Consider the following 18,852-nt stretch of genomic DNA (forward strand, 5'->3'; position numbering starts at 1 on the left):
GGATGCCATACCAAGGCAAGCATGGAGGCCGCTCAGCTCACTTTGGCAATTAGGAGCACATTAAACACCACACGCATTATCCAGCAGTATATGCAGCACCAGAACCTGGTAAAGCGATACCAGGCGAGGAGGCGACGTCAGCGTGGTCACGTGAGTGATCAGGATATGGACACAGATTTCTCTGAAAGCATGGGCCCTGCCAATGCATGCATCATGGTGCTAATGGGGCAGGTTCATGCTGTGGAACGCCGATTCTGGGCTCGGGAAACAAGCACAGACTGGTGGGACCGCATAGTGTTGCGGGTCTGGGACGATTCCCAGTGGCTGCGAAACTTTTGCATGCGTAAGGGCACTTTCATGGAATTTTGTGACTTGCTTTCCCCTGCCCTGAGGCGCATGAATACCAAGATGAGAGCAGCCCTCACAGTTGAGAAGCGAGTGGCGATAGCCCTGTGGAAGCTTGCAACGCGAGACAGCTACCGGTCAGTTGGGAATCAATTTGGAGTGGGCAAATCTACTGTTGGTGCTACTGTGATGCAAGTAGCCCACGCAATCAAAGATCTGCTGATATCAAGGGTAGTGACCCTGGGAAATGTGCAGGTCATAGTGGATGGCTTTGCTGCAATGGGATTCCCTAACTGTGGTGGGGCTATAGACGGAACCCGTATCCCTATCTTGGCACCGGAGCACCAACCCGCCGAGTACATAAACCGCAAGGGGTACTTTTCGATAGTGCTGCAAGCTCTGGTGGATCACAAGGGACGTTTCACCAACATCAACGTGGGATGGCCGGGAAAGGTACATGACGCTCACATCTTCAGGAACTCTGGTCTGTTTCAAAAGCTGCAGGAAGGGACTTTATTCCCAGACCAGAAAATAACTGTTGGGGATGTTGAAATGCCTATATGTATCCTTGGGGACCCAGCCTACCCCTTAATGCCATGGCTCATGAAGCCATACACAGGCAGCCTGGACAGTGGTCAGGAGCTGTTCAACTACAGGCTGAGCAAGTGCAGAATGGTGGTAGAATGTGCATTTGGACGTTTAAAGGCGCGCTGGCGCAGTTTACTGACTCGCTTAGACCTCAGCGAAACCAATATTCCCGCTGTTATTACTGCTTGCTGTGTGCTCCACAATATCTGTGAGAGTAAGGGGGAAGACGTTTATGGCGGGGTGGGAGGTTGAGGCAAATCGCCTGGCTGCTGGTTACGCGCAGCCAGACACCAGGGCAGTTAGAAGAGCACAGGAGGGCGCGGTACGCATCAGAGAAGTTTTGAAAACCAGTTTCATGACTGGCCAGGCTACGGTGTGAAAGTTCTGTTTGTTTCTCCTTGATGAAACCCCCCGCCCCTTGGTTCACTCTACTTCCCTATAAGCTAACCACCCGCCCCTCCTCCCTTCAATCACCACTTGCAGAGGCAATAAAGTCATTGTTGCTTCACATTCATGCATTCTTTATTCATTCATCACACAAATAGGGGGATGACTACCAAGGTAGCCCAGGAGGGGTGGTGGAGGAGGGAAGGAAAATGCCACACAGTACTTTAAAAGTTTACAACTTTAAAATTTATTGAATGACAGCCTTCTTTTTTTTGGGCAATCCTCTGTGGTGGAGTGGCTGGTTGGCCGGAGGCCCCCCCACCGCGTTCTTGGGCGTTTGGCTGTGGAGGCTATGGAACTTGGGGAGGAGGGTGGTTGGTTACACAGGGGCTGTAGTGGCAGTCTGTGCTCCAGCTGCCTTTGCTGCAGCTCAACCATACACTGGAGCATACTGGTTTGGTCCGCCAGCAGCCTCAGCATTGAATCCTGCCTCCTCTCATCAGGCTGCCGCCACAATTGAGCTTCAGCCCTGTCTTCAGCCCGCCACTTACTCTCTGCAGCCCTCCACTTACTCTCTTCAGCCCGCCACCTCTCCTCCCGGTCATTTTGTGCTTTCCTGCACTCTGACATTATTTGCCTCCACGCATTCGTCTGTGCTCTGTCAATGTGGGAGGACAGCATGAGCTCGGAGAACATTTCATTGCGAGTGCGTTTTTTTTTCTTTCTAAGCTTCACTAGCCTCTGGGAAGGAGAAGATCCTGTGATCATTGAAACACATGCAGCTGGTGGAGAAAAAAAAAGGGACAGCGGTATTTAAAAAGACACATTTTATAAAACAGTGGCTACACTCTTTCAGGGTAAACCTTGCTGTTAACATTACATACATAGCACATGTGCTTTCGTTACAAGGTCGCATTTTGCCTCCCCCCACCGCGTGGCTACCCCCTCAACCTTCCCCCCCTCCCTGTGGCTAACAGCGGGGAACATTTCTGTTTAGCCACAGGCAAACAGCCCAGCAGGAACGGGCTCCTCTGAGTGTCCCCTGAAGAAAAGCACCCTATTTCAACCAGGTGACCATGAATTATATCTCACTCTCCTGAGGATAACACAGAGAGATAAAGAACGGATGTTGTTTGAATGCCAGCAAACATACACTGCAATGGTTTGTTCTACAATGATTCCCAAGTACGTGTTACTGGCCTGGAGTGGTAAAGTGTCCTACCATGAAGGACGCAATAAGGCTGCCCTCCCCAGAAACCTTTTGCAAAGGCTTTGGGAGTACATCCAGGAGAACCGCGAATGCCAGGGCAAAGTAATCCTTTCACATGCTTGCTTTTAAACCATGTATAGTATTTTAAAAGGTACACTCACCAGAGGTCCCTTCTCTGCCTGCTGGGTCCAGGAGGCAGCCTTGGGTGGGTTCGGGGGGTACTGGCTCCAGGTCCAGGGTGAGAAACAGTTCCTGGCTGTCGGGAAAACCGGTTTCTCCACTTGCTTGCTGTGAGCTATCTACAACCTCATCATCATCATCATCATCTTCTTCGTCCCCAAAACCTGCTTCCGTATTGCCTCCATCTCCATTGAAGGAGTCAAACAACACGGCTGGGGTAGTGGTGGCTGAACCCCCTAAAATGGCATGCAGCTCATCATAGAAGCGGCATGTTTGGGGCTCTGACCCGGAGCGGCCGTTCGCCTCTCTGGTTTTCTGGTAGGCTTGCCTCAGCTCCTTCAGTTTCACGCGGCACTGCTTCGGGTCCCTGTTATGGCCTCTGTCCTTCATGCCCTGGGAGATTTTGACAAAGGTTTTGGCATTTCGAAAACTGGAACGGAGTTCTGATAGCACGGATTCCTCTCCCCATACAGCGATCAGATCCCGTACCTCCCGTTCGGTCCATGCTGGAGCTCTTTTGCGATTCTGGGACTCCATCATGGTCACCTCTGCTGATGAGCTCTGCATGGTCACCTGCAGCTTGCCACGCTGGCCAAACAGGAAATGAGATTCAAAAGTTCACGGTTCTTTTCCTGTCTACCTGGCCAGTGCATCTGAGTTGAGAGTGCTGTCCAGAGCGGTCACAACGGAGCACTCTGGGATAGCTCCCGGAGGCCAATACGGCGAATTGTGTCCACAGTACCCCAAATTCAAGCCGGCAAGGCCAATTTAAGCGCTAATCCACTTGTCAGGGGTGGAGTAAGGAAATCGATTTTAAGAGCCCTTTAAGTCGAAATAAAGGGCTTCATCGTGTGGACGGGTGCAGGTTTACATCGATTTAATGCTGCTAAATTCGACCTAAAGTCCTAGTGTAGACCAGGGCTGTGTTCTAAAGGAACAGGTACACGGAACTGAATCCTACTTAGAGGCAATGGGCTTGATTCTCCTCTCACTGACATGAATGCAAATCAGGAGCATCTCCACTAAAATCTGTGACTCAGTAAGTGAGAGGAGAATCAGGCCCAGTGAACCCGATCCTGGTCCCAGTTATACTAGCATAAATCCAGAGTAACTTCACTAATGGGGCAGAGGAGGAAGGAGAGAAAGGTAGTGCGCCTCCCATTACTCAGCAGAGATCCCTTCAGATAATTAAACTGTGGTTATTGTCAGGTAAGCGAGTATGCAGAATGGCATCTTCTTACTCGGTAAGATTCTTCCTATGTGTAATCTGAGTTAAATCTGGTTTCAGAGGAGCAGCCTTGTTAGTCTGTATTCGCAAAAAGAAAAGGAGGACTTGTGGCACCTTAGAGACTAACCAATTTACTTCAGCATAAGCTTTCGTGAGCCACAGCTCACTTCATCAGATGCACTTCATCGATGAAGTGAGCTGTGGCTCACGAAAGCTTATGCTCAAATAAATTGGTTAGTCTCTAAGGTGCCACATGTACTCCTTTTCTTTTTGAGTTAAATCTGCTGATTTTACTGACAAAAATAATTTTTTACTACCTTTACTCTGTTACCCCTAAAGAGTAATCAGAGCTCTGCATTAAAGAGATGGATTCTACTCTGGAAAACACATCAGAAATCTCCAAGTTCCAATTTTTGAATCTTTTATTACTGGTGACAATGCAAAACCCCAGCTCGACACTCATGTCCTAGGTGGAATACGCAGGGCTGGCAATTAGAAAAAAGAAATATTTGTATTTAGAAACAGAGAAAAATCGATCCAGTAAACATGGAGCCCCACCATGCCATTTTTCGAATCACATTCTGAGTTATAATCACACTTCACAGAGCAGCAATGACAGGCTCTGGAGACTCCCCTCCAGACAAAGTGGCTGTGATGCAGTGCCACTAGATTGAAGACGAAGAGGCAACGGGTGAGGAGAGAGGAAATAGAGGCGTGTGCATCACCTTTTAAATTCTGATAAGGGTCTGAAGGACACCCAGAAAATAACAAAAATTAGTTTGATAGCTCACTCTACTGCATATTGCACTGTCCGGCCAGCTTGAGACAAGCATATTGTCAGTGCTTTGGGACTTAAGTGCCTGTCCTGTCTTACTATGAAATGGCAAAAGGAAAATGTAGGATGGTTATCAGGAAAACTCCTCTAACACTGAGGTGAGAGGAATCTGTTAGGATGGACTGGTTGCAAAAGTGCTTTATCACTGGGGCAATTAAAACTAGAATGGACAGAACACTTGAGAATATACTGTAGAGGGACATCCTAGACTGACCCCAGAGAGATGGACTAGTTTGGACCTAGCAGATTTCTCTCTCTCTAGGCTCTGACTATAAATATACAGGTCTGGCATGCAATCTCCCCACAAACCGCACCACGGTTTAACTCCTTACCAACAGAATGAAGTCAAACGTTGCATCCAACACTGCCAATACTGCAGTGATTCTGCTCATAATGGCCATTTTTTACAGCTGCCTAAATCAAAGATGAGTTTAGAAATATGTAAATATACCGCTGGACTGGTGTGTCTGGGAGAGGGGCTGTGAGTGTAGAGGGTTCAGTCTGTCTGTGTGAGACCACTGTTCTCTAATGGATGGAACCAGAACTGCTCAACTGTGCATCACAGATCCAATACTTCTCGTAGCTAAAGGTGATTCTCCTTTATTTAAAGTGGCAGAGGCCTTTGGAGCAGGAGGATATGAGTACTGTCCCCTTGTGAAATTTCTGAGTGGCCAAGACCTGCAACATATTGACAAACATGGTGGTCAAAAATTTGCAACAATATGTAACTGGGCTATATGTGCCATATCTACTGGATGGCCTGAAAAAGCTACAAAATCTCACATAAAATTCTCAAAAAATTGTCTTTGAACACAAATATGATGTGGACACAGTATTAATTTCTAGGAAAAACATTATATTTCTGCTATCCCTCCAGAGATGTTGTATGAACAGAAAACTGCAAGACTAAACAATACTAATTTCAACATAGCCCAATTCCCACATGCACAGTCTACAAAGAGCGTCACTACTGACCAGACTCCAGTTATTGGTTCTGTAATCAAATACAAAGAAAGTGCTCCTCAAAAAAGAATTAATGCCACAAGAATCTTTGACTAGACAGACTAGGCAGCAAATACATAATTTTACCAGCCAAGAGGCACAACGCAGCTTTGCTATGAATAATGGCTGAAATGCTGAAACATTATTGTACCATTTGCAAAAGTGATTTGGGATCATTGTTATTTAGCCCAATATTCCATCTCTTTCCATAAGAAAGTACCTTGATTGCTAACTCTTTTCTTTTAATATAGCTAACTTCCATTGCAATCTCATAAAGGAAGGACCTTGCTTTCTGCTGGTCTCTACACAAGGACTTGCTAGCCTCTGGATTTGATCAAATAATAAATACAATAAAATAACAGATCGTCATTTTCAATTTTTCCTGGATTTTCACACAAACTGAAGCAGTGAGTGTAAAATTCTAAGTAACATTAAAAAGGAACCTTCACCTCACCCTTATTAGATCATGTTACAGCAGCCATTCCACTTTGGCGTGTTACTGTAAGAGAGCTCTGAGGCTAAACAAGGTTAGGCTTGGCCAGTTCCTTGGACAGGAACCCACAAAGGAAAATCTTAATGAGATGCTTGAAGTGGTAGCCCCAGGGCTGGGGATAGTGTAGGGTTGGTGTTTTGCTGCTAGATATGCCATTCCTACAGGAGATATAAATTGTTTGGGGACATTAAGAGATGAGAAATCAACCTTGGCATCCTAGACAAATTCCAGCTCAGGAAGCTCCAGACTGTCTCCCTCAAATCCCCTTTGTAGTTTCAAATGGAGAGATCCTCCTGCTCCTCCAAGCCCAGTCCCAAAAACCTGCCTGTATTATGTGAATCACATAGAATGAGGTATTGTATTTACACAATTCTCTGAGGAGTGAAGAAATTGCCATTAATGCATACTGTAAAGCTCCCTGTGGTGAAAACCAGCCTACCATCAGGTCAAAGGATAAATTCTGGGGAAAAGTTACGGCTCTCACTTTTGCTCATGCCATGAATAACGGGCGAATCACATAGAAAACACCTTCAAGGGAGATTGCCACAATACATATGTGGCAAGAACATACGTGACTGAATATGGAGAGACACTGTACAAGCCTTAGGAGTAGTCATTTGACTTGCTCCTTTCCCAGTTCTAAAGTGCCTGGCAAAGAAGGTGGCGTGAAGGTGACAGGCCTAAAACTGGATATAATTTTGCATTGTGATATGGCAGCAAAAATATGTCAGCGTGAAGCTGAGATGCATACAAAGAAGCATCATTCCCTGGATCGGGGTGGGTGACGGGGAATAGCACCTCTGTACATGGCTCGAGTGAGACTGTACACTTAACTAGAAACGAATTGACAAATTAGAGGGTGTTTAAATAAGAGCAACAGATACACCATAGGCATTGCGAGGCACGCCCTCATACTGCCCAACGCCATGCCATATTACAGTCTGCACTGTTTGGCAAAGTTCTGGCAGCCTTTTTAAGGGGGGGGAGGGGGAGAAAAGGAATGGCTTGGAACCTGTCGCAGTGGAGAGGCAGCAGCCATCTGCTTCTCAAAGCTCTCACCCGCCACATGGGGAAAGGGGAGCAGGTCAAGTGCCGTAATTTTTATTCCCAGGGCCATTCTACAGGTGACCCTCATGTCGTTAGGAGTAACTTGCCCTGTGGTGGTAGTAACATGATCTTTCTCTCTCCCAGCAGTTTAACCCCCTCCAGACTCAGCTGCAGATACACTCTGCTGCCTCCTTCTGTATTGGGACAAGAACATTTGCTAGATCTTCTATATACAAATACTCAAAACAAGGCTCCCCTAGCCTCTGACTTCCTGCTTTTCACAATCAACCTGTGCAAATAAGACTGGTATTTCTGGGCAGCAGTTCGCTGTGTTCTGCCACTACCACAAACAACAGAGTGTGAGGATGACGCTTTCCTGGAACTGACCACCTTCGGGTTGTCCCCTAGTATCTTTCCAGGGACTAATCTTTGAAATCACAGACCTCACTTTACTTCTAGTTTTGCTATAACTGCCTTGTTTACTCATCATGCGTGCTTTTGACCAAACAGTCCAGGCAATTACTATGAGACACTGCTTAATATCATCAATACAACAAGGGGAGGGGTTTGTCCCCTAACCTCTGCACACCCCAGTTATGACAGATATTTCACTCTTTTCACACTGGACCATGCATGTACAAGAACTATTACGTTTTCCTGATACAAACGATTGTTGTGAATTTTGAGAGGGGTGCGAGAGTCCTAGAGCAAATAAGTGCATTTGGCAGACATATGAAACAGCATGTTATTGTTTGGAGTGGGGCAATTAATAGAGCACTTTCCCAGATTACCTGGGCCAGAGACCTGCCATTAATACAGCTAACCCAACAAGAAAAAGCAATATATTTAAAGCCTCAACTGGCAACTGCAAGCCTGAGCACACATCTACAACTATTAACAGATGTGAGCAGCTGGTGATAATGTGTAATAAAAGAGACCAACGGATTCAATTCATACTCTTGGCAGATGCATTAAATACTGTTGTGCATGAGACATGTAACACAGCAGCAACCAAGGAAAAGCCAGGTGAATGTGTGTGAAAACACCTTTGAAAACAGTTCTACCTACACACACACACACACACACACACAATTACTTTGTGCAACTAGGACAAGAAACAAACACATGTAAAGTCTGCTAAACTGCCTATAGATATAGCTTATCTTTCTCAGTCAGAGAAAGAAAACCTAGGTGGTTTTAAATCTTGGATCTAGGTACATAACTGGATCCAATGCTCTTTCTAGTATGAAAGAAAAGCTTTACAATGTCCTCAAACTTTAATTCCATCTGTGCGCGTCTCTCTCTCTCTCTCTTTACCTAACGTGTTCACATAATTTCTCTGAAAGAATCAAAGTGCCAATGGTTTATTTGGCCTTCCTCCTCTTCATGAAGCTAAGATCAACCAGTCAAGAACAGAAAAAATATCATGTGATTTACAAGAGCTAGCATATGACACAAATAGCAAATACTCTGAATATTCATAAACAAGAAGTTCTATCAGCTAAAATGTTTGTACAAAAGAGTCTGTAAACAATTAGAATAAAAAAACAAATTTGTAAAAATCACATTATGTTCACGAATAACTTGTGAGCAAATGCAATGGCTATACTAGTCAGATAAACAAACCACAGCTAATCATTTGACAATCTCTAGTGCAAAGTTTCATAAATAAATACACCCCCTATGCTCCATTTTTCACTGTTCTCCCTTCTCATTGTTTATCCAAGCTCAATTCCTGGATGTGGATAAAACAAATGACATGAAGTTTCTCTCAGCCAGAACTTCTAACTATTCCCTCAGCAAATACCGCTTTTAGTTAGCAACAAACTGGAACCAAGAGGAAAAGAAACAATTGCCTCTTGGGACAAGGAGGAAACAGAACATTTGCCAACGGACAGGACAAAAATAAAACACTTCTTTAGTAAGCGTCCTGAAGTCTTCAAAATCTTCACCCCTTCCTACAAACCACCACTGTCACCTCAGTGAGGAGAAAGTGTGTGGAGACAGGAATTGTTATGTTATATTCAATGAGCTGCTTCATAATTATTTATTATTTGTTGTCCCATTGTGCTAGGTCCTGTACAGACACATCCTGCTCCAAAAAAGCTTACATAGATTAACCAACCCACTACTTGCTCCAAGTGAAGCTGGATCGCACACTAAACCTTCCACGACCATCTGAAGAAGGTAACCGCCAACATGAAAACAGGGGTCAACCTGGTCCAGAAACTGGGAAGCACAAGCTGGGGAGCATCAGCATCAGTGATACGGAGATCAGTGATGGTCCTGATATACTCCGTAGCCGAGTTCTGTGCACCCTTATGGACCAGAACTTGTTGATGTCCAACTGAACACTGCAACGCAGTGAATCACTAGAACCCTCAAGTTGACACCAACACCTTGGCTGCCGCTTCTGTCGCACATTGCTCCCCCATCCATTCGCCGTGATGCCTCAACCCTTCGGGATCGTGGAAAATGAACATCTCCCCATCCAACGGAACCTTAACAATGCCCCTCACCACCACCTGAAGTCATGTAAGCCTTTCTGGACCCATGCATTTAACCTTCGCCAATGCAACTTCACATCTGATGAAGCTTGGAAAGCGAAACTGAGTTCACAAGAAGTCACAAATACACACCTTGAGAAAGACCTGATGCAGTAGACCCCTGGCTTTGATTTCCTGCGAAGCTCCTGGGCAACCCTAAACTGCATCTGCACAAATCGTAGCAGATACGCATACTTGCTGCACAAATGGAAAATTAAAGACTCTCCAGTGTGTGACTGCGATCACCCTGAACAGATCATGGAACTGCTCAATGCCCGATTCACGAATACAAAGGAGACATCACAGTGATACACTCTGGTACTCCTGACACAATTATCTGGCTTAACCATCTGAATGTAAAATTAAAGTAGTTACTCTACATCAGCCATACGAAGAAGATGACCAACCTTCTGGAAGCACCACACAGCAAGGATGAGAGAATGAGCTGTATTCTATTCTGGCTCATGCATCATCAACAGAGTGGTTAAATACATTCCATTTGAAGTTATTTTAATTTCTGGAAACTCATGTGTGGTCCACACAAAGTGTAACCTAACTTTTGTGGCAAGAGCCCTGCGTTCTGCAGCACTTCAGCACAAGACTGGAGATTTTGCAGCATCTTGAGAGAAATTAAAACACAGAGGTCTTCACTGGATCAAAGATGGAAATGAAAGACACCCTCACTACATTGCCCAGTGTTTTTCGAGTTAATAGTACATTCAATTTATTTTATGTTACCTCTATATTTGTAATTGTCAATATGAGATACAAATCTGGATTGAAAATGCTTAACTGTAGTCTAGCAGTTGTTGGGTGGAAGATGGAGTTTTTTTTGGTCTTTGGCCCTCAAGGATGTGAGGCATTTGGAGTTTGTCAAATAAGCACTATAGCTGGATGTTACAATGATCCACGGTGAAAAAGTTAACTATTCTGATGCTGATGTTTGTATTATTAGCTTTCAAAGTTAACACCCTATTGAGGTGAATGGGCCAGTTTCCACCTTTCCAACCTATTGTTTCAGGCTGTCTGATTAGTTAACGTTTGGAAGGATTGCTTTGCAATCGTAAGACCTAGAAACTTATTTTTAAATGAAAGCTGATATTCTGGAGCATAAGTCAGTGGCAAAGGGTGAATTCTGTGACAGTTTCTACGGACTTGGAATTGCAAAGTACACAAGGCCCTGATTACTAGTGATGATACATGAGCCAGAAAAAACAAAGGTTGACTTTTACATCCCATGATCCCAAGCTGATTCTGCTGCTCTGGCAGTTAGAAAAACAGTCTTTTTGCTAAATTTGAGCTAGAATAATTGAGACACAAACAAGGAACCCTACAATGCAGAGTACCATCTTTAAAGCCACTTTTCAGAATTAGAAGCATGGTTTAACCCTAAAGCCTAATCTGCAATAAGGAAAAAAAGATGTTCTCTCCATTTGGGTCAGCTAACTCAAGATCAAATCCCAGTGAAGAAGACAAAGCAATTTGTAGTTTTCACACACGTTAGCTGGTCAAGTTAAAGTCTAGTCTCCCCATAGTCTTTATTTCAACCTGCTAACGTGTGAAAACTACAAACCAGCTAAGATTTTGCCTCAAATTAGCTAACACAGATTAGGAACACACCTTTTGTCCTAGTGAAGACACTGCCTAGGTGTCCCAGTAATAATTTAAATTCAACATGGCAAAACCAGTATTTCTCATTCCCATACTCCTATGCACTGAATTAGTACAGCAAGCTTTCTCTTACACTGCCTCCTACCAGTGAGCCTCACCCCTGCCCTGGAGTGATCACCTCTAAGGGCAAAAATGCAAAAGAACAGTCTCTATGGCCCATTCAGTTCTTGGCCTCTCTAAAACGGTGTAAGAGAAAGACAATTATTTTGACTGGAGTTGTGTGTTTGTAATCTGAACACTTCTTTCCTTTCTCTTTGATTCACACCCATCAGCTCAACAGTGACAATGGGGCCAAATTAAATCTTCCCACCATTTTCTATCTGGTGCCAGATTCACAGCTTCCTCTATTTCTAGTTCTTTGCACACAGGAATGTATTGCCATCTACGGTATCCTTTCTGGGTCCATTCTTGGCACATGTCCTAACCACTGCAGTCATCTTTCTTGAATCTCCTGTAACAGTGTTATTTCTTCCTCTGTTTTCCTATCTCTTCATTTTTATTTCCTACAGTCTTGAAACTCTCAGTATGCCCCAAGTCAGCTTATTTCTGCGGTCAAAATCTTTCGTTCATCTGCTTTCCTCATACTTCCGCATTCCAACCGATACAACGGTTATCAGCATGGCAGTCGTCTCCTGTATGCTGATTTTTGTTTGTAGATTCACGAAATGATATTGACCTCACAGCTTTGACCGAGGAAGATTTATAGATAACAACTGACCAGGTAGACTGGAAAAGCAGAAAATTTGGTTTGAAGATCAGCACAGAGAAGACAAAACTTATGACCACTGGAAGATAAAAGAAAGAGATAAAGGTCAAACTCAGAGACAAAGAACTAGAAGAAATGGAAAAAATTGCGGACCTTGGAGGACTAGTACTGAAGAATGAGAATTGTAAAGATAAGAAGAATCAGACTAGCTGCTACAGCCTCTGGAAAACTGTGAAAGATCTGGAAGGCTAAAGACATTTCAATAAAAACAGCAATCTGGACACTCATCCTCTCAGAAAGAGACTGAAACTCACCAAATCATTTCATATGGTCTTTAGAACAGCGATCAGAGAATAAGAATGGTCTAGCTATATTGGCCTTTGGGAGCCCCAGGTTCAAATCCCTGCTCTGCTACAGGCTTCCTGTGTGACTTTGGGCAACTCAGTCTCTCTGTACCTTGGTTTCCCATCTGTAAAATGGAGATAACAGCATTTTAACTACCTCCCAAGGATGCTGTAAGGATATATGTGTTAAAGATTCTGAGATCCTCAGATATGGTGGGAGCCATATAAGCACTTTAGATAGATGGCAACAAATTTGTTCCCTAGCTTATACAGTTACAGTGAGCAGAGCGTAAAATTTACTATAAAATGATGTAAAATAAACTGTAAAAGAAGAGTACAATTTCAATGGCATCAAAACTATTGCTGCAGACCAGATCCTGCGAGGGGCTGAGCATCTCAGCTTCCAGCTTCTGTGGGAGTTGAGAGCACTCCGCACTCTGTGGCATCAGGCCCCAAGGGTGCATCTATAAATTCTCACACAGGTTTTCACTGACTGCTATTTTCTTCCGACATTCCCAACAGCTTCAAATTACTCCAAACCCCTTGTGCAACGAGCAGCGCTGCACGTTTCCTAGCTGTGTGGTGGTTTATGTTTCTTTCTGCCTACAACCATTTCTGGATTGGCATCGCAGACCTAATTGGAAGACTAAACAATGCTGGATCCCACAGCAGGAGAATTTTCAGAGTCTTATTCCTTGTTTCACTTGGGCAACCTTCCTGCCTCTCATCAGATATAAAATAACTTGCCAACCCTCTAATTTAAAGAGCAACATATGAGTTTCACATTCCAATCCCCAACCAGCAAAAGGAGACTTTTCAAACTGGAAGGGTGAAGACAGGGTGAATTCCTTGAAATGCATAAAAAGGAAGGATCAGCACCTGCCTTTTTGCAAGAGAAAACTGCTCTCACAACACAGCATGCTTCAAACTATTTGACATCAGCGGCTGAAAGAGAATTTGATTCTCCCCAACTCCTCAAACTTGAGAACTGAGCAGAATGAATTTCATGGTTCTCTGTTACTGTTTGAAATGGAAAAACAAACCTCTTCCATCCTTATTTTGGGTGCATGTTGCAGCTAGAAGGTACAGTATGAATTTCAACAAAAGAACATCAGGGGAAGCTGACAGTTTTTTCTGCTGTTAGGAACTCCCCCGCAATGGTTGCAACAACCTGTTAAAACTTATGCAGCTCGAAATGACTGAATCCTTCTCTCTTTGGTGCAAGAGGATGTCCAACTCCTTTTGCAAAGACATGCTCAGCTCTGAGTATTAAAACAGCTTGCTTTATTCTGCTCCATTTGCCATTATTTATCCCTATGGGCATTACAGAGTAACACATACAGAGCACTAAAGTGTTTTTAAAATTTGTTATTGTGTGTGTGTGTGTCTGTATGTATATATATAAAAAATTGCACAAACTGCAAGGAAACAAGAAACTTAAAACCAGACAAAAAACCCCACTGAAGTAACAAAAGCTCTGAGAGAAACCCACAAATGCAAGAAAACAGCATTCAGTAAGGAAACCCCTTACTTACACTTACATTTGTACAGAAGTTATTGTGCTTTTCTCTCCCTCTCCCCCTTCTAACAGCACAAGTAAAAACTGGAAAGTCAACTCGAGATGACAAACCTAAGTGTCCACAATTTTCTGGAGAGTGTAAAATCAGACTATTGACATTTGTTTTCTTTAAGCTGAGCAAGATTTCACATCAACAGTGTTCTCAAGAGTTCTGGCTTTCTAAAGATCTTTACACACTTTATGCTACCTAGAAGCTCCAAACAAGAACAGGCAGCACTGTGACATGGGCAATGTAGACGCGCTTTATCCCCGGGGGAGAGCTCTCCCAGTGATAAAAAATAACCACTCCTAACGAAGGGTGGTAGCTTTATCCCGGCGATAAAGCGCTGTCTATAACAGTGCTTTTCAGCACTAAAGCTTTTTTCGCTTTGGGGGCGGGGGGGGGGTGTTTTTTCACAACCTTGAACGACTAAAGTTTTAGTGCTGAAAGTGGCAGTGTAGACACAGCCATTGTGTTAGCAATGTACCCTCAGGGTATGTCTACACAGCAAAGAAAAACCCACTACTGGCCCATGCCAGCCAACCTGGGGCTGTTTCATTGCTCCCCTCAGCAGTCGCGCCCCCCGGCTCCCCTCATCCACTCCCCAGGCTCCCCATCAGCCCAGCTCCCCTCACTACCCCTCCCTCGGGCTTCCCCTGAGCCACCCCCCTGGACTCCCCCCTCAGCCTAGCTCCCTTCACCACACTGAGATCTCCCTCACCTGCCCCCCCCCAGGGTCCCCTTGCCTCAGCTCCCTTCTCCCCACTGGGGTCCCTCTCACTTGCATCCCCTGGCTCGCCCACAGTGAGCTTTCCTCACTCACCCCCCAAGTTCCCCCTCACCTGGACAGCCTCACCCCACTGGGGTCCCCTTCCTCCTCAGCTCTCCTCACCCAACCCCCAGGTTCCCCCTCAGCCTGTCTCCCCTCCCCCACTGGGGTCCTCCTCGCCCCACTGGAGTGCCCCCGCCCCCTCAGACTCCCCTCACTTGCCCCTCCAGGTTCCCCCTCATCTCAGCTTCCCTCAACCCACTGGGATCCCCTCACATGCACACCCACACCCCCTCACCTCACCCCACCGGGGTCCCACAGCCCGACTCCCCTCACATGCCCCCCCACCATCCCACCCTCCTGGGCTCCGGGCACCTGCGCCCCCCCCGCTGTCGCGCCCCCCCAACTCCGCTCACCTGCACGCCCCCCCACTGTCCCACCCCTGCTCCACTCACCTGCGTGCCCCCCTACTGTCCCGCCCCCCTCACCTGCGCGCCCCCCCACTGTCCCACTCCCCTCACCTGCGCGTCCCAGGCTCCCCTCACCACCCCTCACCTGCGTCCCCCCCGCTGCCCCACCCCCCCGCTCCCCTCACCTGCGCGCCCCCCCCACTGTCCCACTCCCCTCACCTGCGCCCCCCCGGCTCCCCTCACCTGCGCTCCCCCCCCGCTGTCCCGCCCCCCCGGCTCTGCTCACCTGCGCTCCCCCCTCTGTCCCGCTCACCTCACCTGCGCCCCCCCCGGCTCCCCTCACCTGCCCTCCCCCCCCCCCCCCCGCTGTCCCGCCCCCCCGGCTCCGCTCACCTGCGCCCCCCCGGCTCCCCTCACCTGCCCTCCCCCCCCCGCTGTCCCGCCCCCCCGGCTCCGCTCACCTACGCTCCCCCCTCCGTCCCACTCACCTCACCTGCGCCCCCCCCCCGGCTCCCCTCACCTGCGCTCCCCCCTCGCTGTCCCGCCCTCCTCACCTGTGGCCCCCCGCTGTCCCGCCCCCCTCCGGCTCCCCTCACCTGCCCCCCCCCGCTGTCCCGCCCCCCCCGGCTCCGCTCACCTGCGCCCCCCCCCCGCTGTCCCGGCCCCCCCCGGCTCCCCTCACCTGCGCCCCCCCCTCGCTGTCCCGCCCTCCTCACCTGTGGCCCCCCGCTGTCCCGCCCCCCCCGGCTCCCCTCACCTGCCCCCCCCGGCTCCCCTCACCTGCGCTCCCCCCTCGCTGTCCCGCCCTCCTCACCTGTGGCCCCCCGCTGTCCCGCCCCCCCCGGCTCCCCTCACCTGCGCTCCCCCCTCGCTGTCCCGCCCTCCTCACCTGTGGCCCCCCGCTGTCCCGCCCCCCCCGGCTCCCCTCACCTGCGCCCCCCCCGCTGTCCCGCCCCCCCCGGCTCCGCTCACCTGCGCCCCCCCCCCGCTGTCCCGGCCCCCCCCGGCTCCCCTCACCTGCCCCCCTCCGGCTCCCCTCACCTGCGCCCCCCCCGCTGTCCCGCCCCCCCCCCGGCTCCGCTCACCTGCGCCCCCCCCCCGCTGTCCCGGCCCCCCCCGGCTCCCCTCACCTGCCCCCCCCCGGCTCCGCTCACCTGCGCCCGGCTCGGCGCTGGCCCCGTACTCGGCGGCGTCCCGTCTCCGGGCGCAGGTGCCCTGGCCCTGCACCAGCGCCTGCAGCGGCAGCTCGGCGCCGGGGTGCGGGTAGCAGCGCAGGCCGGCGGCGCAGCGCGGCGTGTACACCCCGCACGACTGGCTCTCCAGGCGGGCGCAGACCGGGCAGCAGCCGCAGCCGGGCTCCCGCACCAGCTCCGGGCAGGCGGCGGCCGGGGCGCAGGCGGCCAGGCGCTCGGCGGAGCAGGGCGGGCAGCGGAACAGCACCTCGGGCAGCGCCGGCCGCGCCAGCGCCGCCGCCAGCAGCAGCAGCCGGAGCCAGGCGGCCGGAGCCGGGCGGCAGCGACCGACCCGCGGCAGCATCGTCGCGGGAGTGCGGCGGGGCGGCGGGGCGGGCGGGCGGGCAGGTGGCAGCCTCCTCCCGGCCCCCCGGGGAGCCGGCAGCGCCGCCGGGTCCTAGAGCCGCCCGCTCCGCCCACCCCGGCCCCCGCTACTGGACAGTGCCGGGGGGGGCGGGATGGGGGGCTGCCCCCTCCAGCCCAGTGCCGGGGGGGGCGGGATGGGGGGCTGCCCCCTCCAGCCCAGTGCCGGGGGGGGCGGGCTCGGGGCTGCCCCCTCCAGCCCAGTGCCGGGGGGGGCGGGATCGGGGGCTAACCCCCTCCAGCCCAGTGCCGGGGGGGGCGGGATGGGGGGCTGCCCCCTCCAGCCCAGTGCCAGGGGGGGGCGGGATCGGGGGCTAACCCCCTCCAGCCCAGTGCCGGGGGGGGCGGGATGGGGGGCTGCCCACTCCAGCCCAGTGCCGGGGGGGGCGGGATCGGGGCTGCCCCCTCCAGCCCAGTGCCGGGTGGGGGGGCGATCTCGGGGGCTGCCCACTCCAGCCCAGTGCCGGGGGGGGCGGGATCGGGGCTGCCCCCTCCAGCCCAGTGCCGGGGGGGGGGGGGGCCGAGCTCGGGGGCTGCCCACTCCAGCCCCGTGCCGGGAGGGGCCGGGAACGGGGACTGCTCCCCTCCAGCCCAGTGCCGGGGGGGCCAAGCTCGGGGGCTGCCCCCCTCCAGCCCAGTGCCGTGGGCGGGGGCCGAGCTCGGGGGCTGCCCCCTCCAGCCCAGTGCCGGGGGGGGCGGGATCGGGGGCTGCCCCCTCCAGCCCAGTGCCGGGGGGTGGCGGGCTCGGGGGCTGCCCCCTCCAGCCCAGTGCCGGGGGGAGGGGCGGGATCGGGGACTGCTCCCCTCCAGCCCAGTGCCGGGGGGCGGGGGCCGAGCTCGGGGGCTGCCCCCCTCCAGCCCAGTGCCGGGGGGGGGAGTCGGGATCGGGGCTGCCCCCCTCCAGATCAGTGCCGGGGGCGGGGGCCGCGCTCGGGGGCTGCCCCCCTCCAGCCCAGTGCGGGGGGATCGGGATCGGGGACTGCCCCTCACCGAGTGCGGGGCGGCAGACTAAATTCCTGGACCCTCCTCCGCAGTCCCAGGGCGCTTGGCTCGGGTCTCGCCCAGTGCCGGAGGGCTGAGATACCCCCGCCACCCAGTGCCAGGTTATGGGGCTGCTCCAGGTCCTGTGCCAAGGAATCTGGCTGGTGTTTGCTTCCATGTCAGCCAAGCGACTGGAGTTTTGAAGGGTGAATGAGACTGGGATCAAGGGCTGCCCCTTCTGCGTGCCTGCTGAGATATGCCCAGCTTGTGTACTCCGTGTGGAAGAAGCAAATTGACAGCGGGGCCAGGCAGATTGAAAGAAACCAGGCACTTGGTGTCTACATCCCAGCTATGGAAGGACTGAAAGCGGCTACTAAAGGAGTAGGCAGAATCAGTTTGAGGCTGAAACATACATAAGAAATCTCAGCACCCCTCTGTTTCCCGAAGAAGGTGAACTTCCATACCCATTATTTTAATAGCCCCATCTATTCCAGCGCCTCACACCACCTCTGAGATGTAGGGAAGTGCTATCCTAATTTTATAGAGGTGGAAACAAAGGCACTGAGAAGTTAAGTGACTTCTTCAAGGGCACATCCCAAGTCTTTTGCAGAGCCAGGAATATAAACCTGATCTTCTACTTTCCAGGTTTCTGGCTTAACCACAAAACCGTGCTTCCTCCTTAGTCCATAAGAAGCATTCATTTCTGTTAAAGATCACTGGTCTTAAATAAGTTTCTGGAGAGATGTTCCAATTCAGCAAGTCTTGATGCAGGGAGGTACATTCTGCATATCTACTTTCTCCTTTGCATGGGTCCCTAAGTGTTTGTAATACACTTAATGATTCTCAGATGGAGGGTGCAACAGAAAGGCATAGTTGTATCCAGATGAAACTGGAAGTGCCAAACCACATGACCAAAACCCTCTCCTTGTGATATTTCCCAGATTCCAGAAATTCAT

General features: G+C 50.2%; 2 protein-coding genes across 3 annotated transcripts in view; both read right to left on the reverse strand.

Annotated features, from left to right (window-relative positions):
- The window catches only part of IGFBP2 (insulin like growth factor binding protein 2), a 110,202-nt gene extending 93,331 nt beyond the window's left edge, over positions 1-16,871 (reverse strand). For both annotated transcript variants that reach the window (XM_073304996.1, XM_073304997.1), the window contains exon 1: positions 16,475-16,871. In XM_073304996.1, the coding sequence (XP_073161097.1) occupies positions 16,475-16,856 (382 nt within the window). In that variant the 5' untranslated portion in view covers positions 16,857-16,871. The remainder of the gene's footprint in view (positions 1-16,474) is intronic.
- On the reverse strand, positions 1,459-4,055 carry LOC140895406 (uncharacterized). The gene is made up of 2 exons (XM_073304995.1): positions 2,692-4,055; positions 1,459-2,102 (listed from the first exon to the last, which is right to left on the reverse strand). The coding sequence occupies exons 1-2, from the start codon at positions 3,275-3,277 to the stop codon at positions 1,561-1,563; spliced, it is 1,128 nt and encodes a 375-aa protein (XP_073161096.1). The 5' UTR covers positions 3,278-4,055; the 3' UTR covers positions 1,459-1,560.
- Positions 16,872-18,852: the final 1,981 nt, after the last annotated feature.

This window comes from Lepidochelys kempii, chromosome 11 (assembly GCF_965140265.1).
Source record: "Lepidochelys kempii isolate rLepKem1 chromosome 11, rLepKem1.hap2, whole genome shotgun sequence".
NCBI classification, from domain to species: Eukaryota; Metazoa; Chordata; order Testudines; family Cheloniidae; genus Lepidochelys; species Lepidochelys kempii.

What these genes read in the sequence shown, in the direction of transcription:
- LOC140895406 (XM_073304995.1), bottom strand. Translation starts at nt 3,277, where the DNA reads ATGCAGAGCTCATCAGCAGAGGTGACCATGATGGAGTCCCAGAATCGC. An exon ending in AGGCAGAGAAGGGACCTCTG is followed by an intron (nt 2,103 to 2,691) that starts GTGAGTGTACCT and finishes TTTCTCCACCAG; the next exon opens with CTGCATGTGTTTCAATGATC.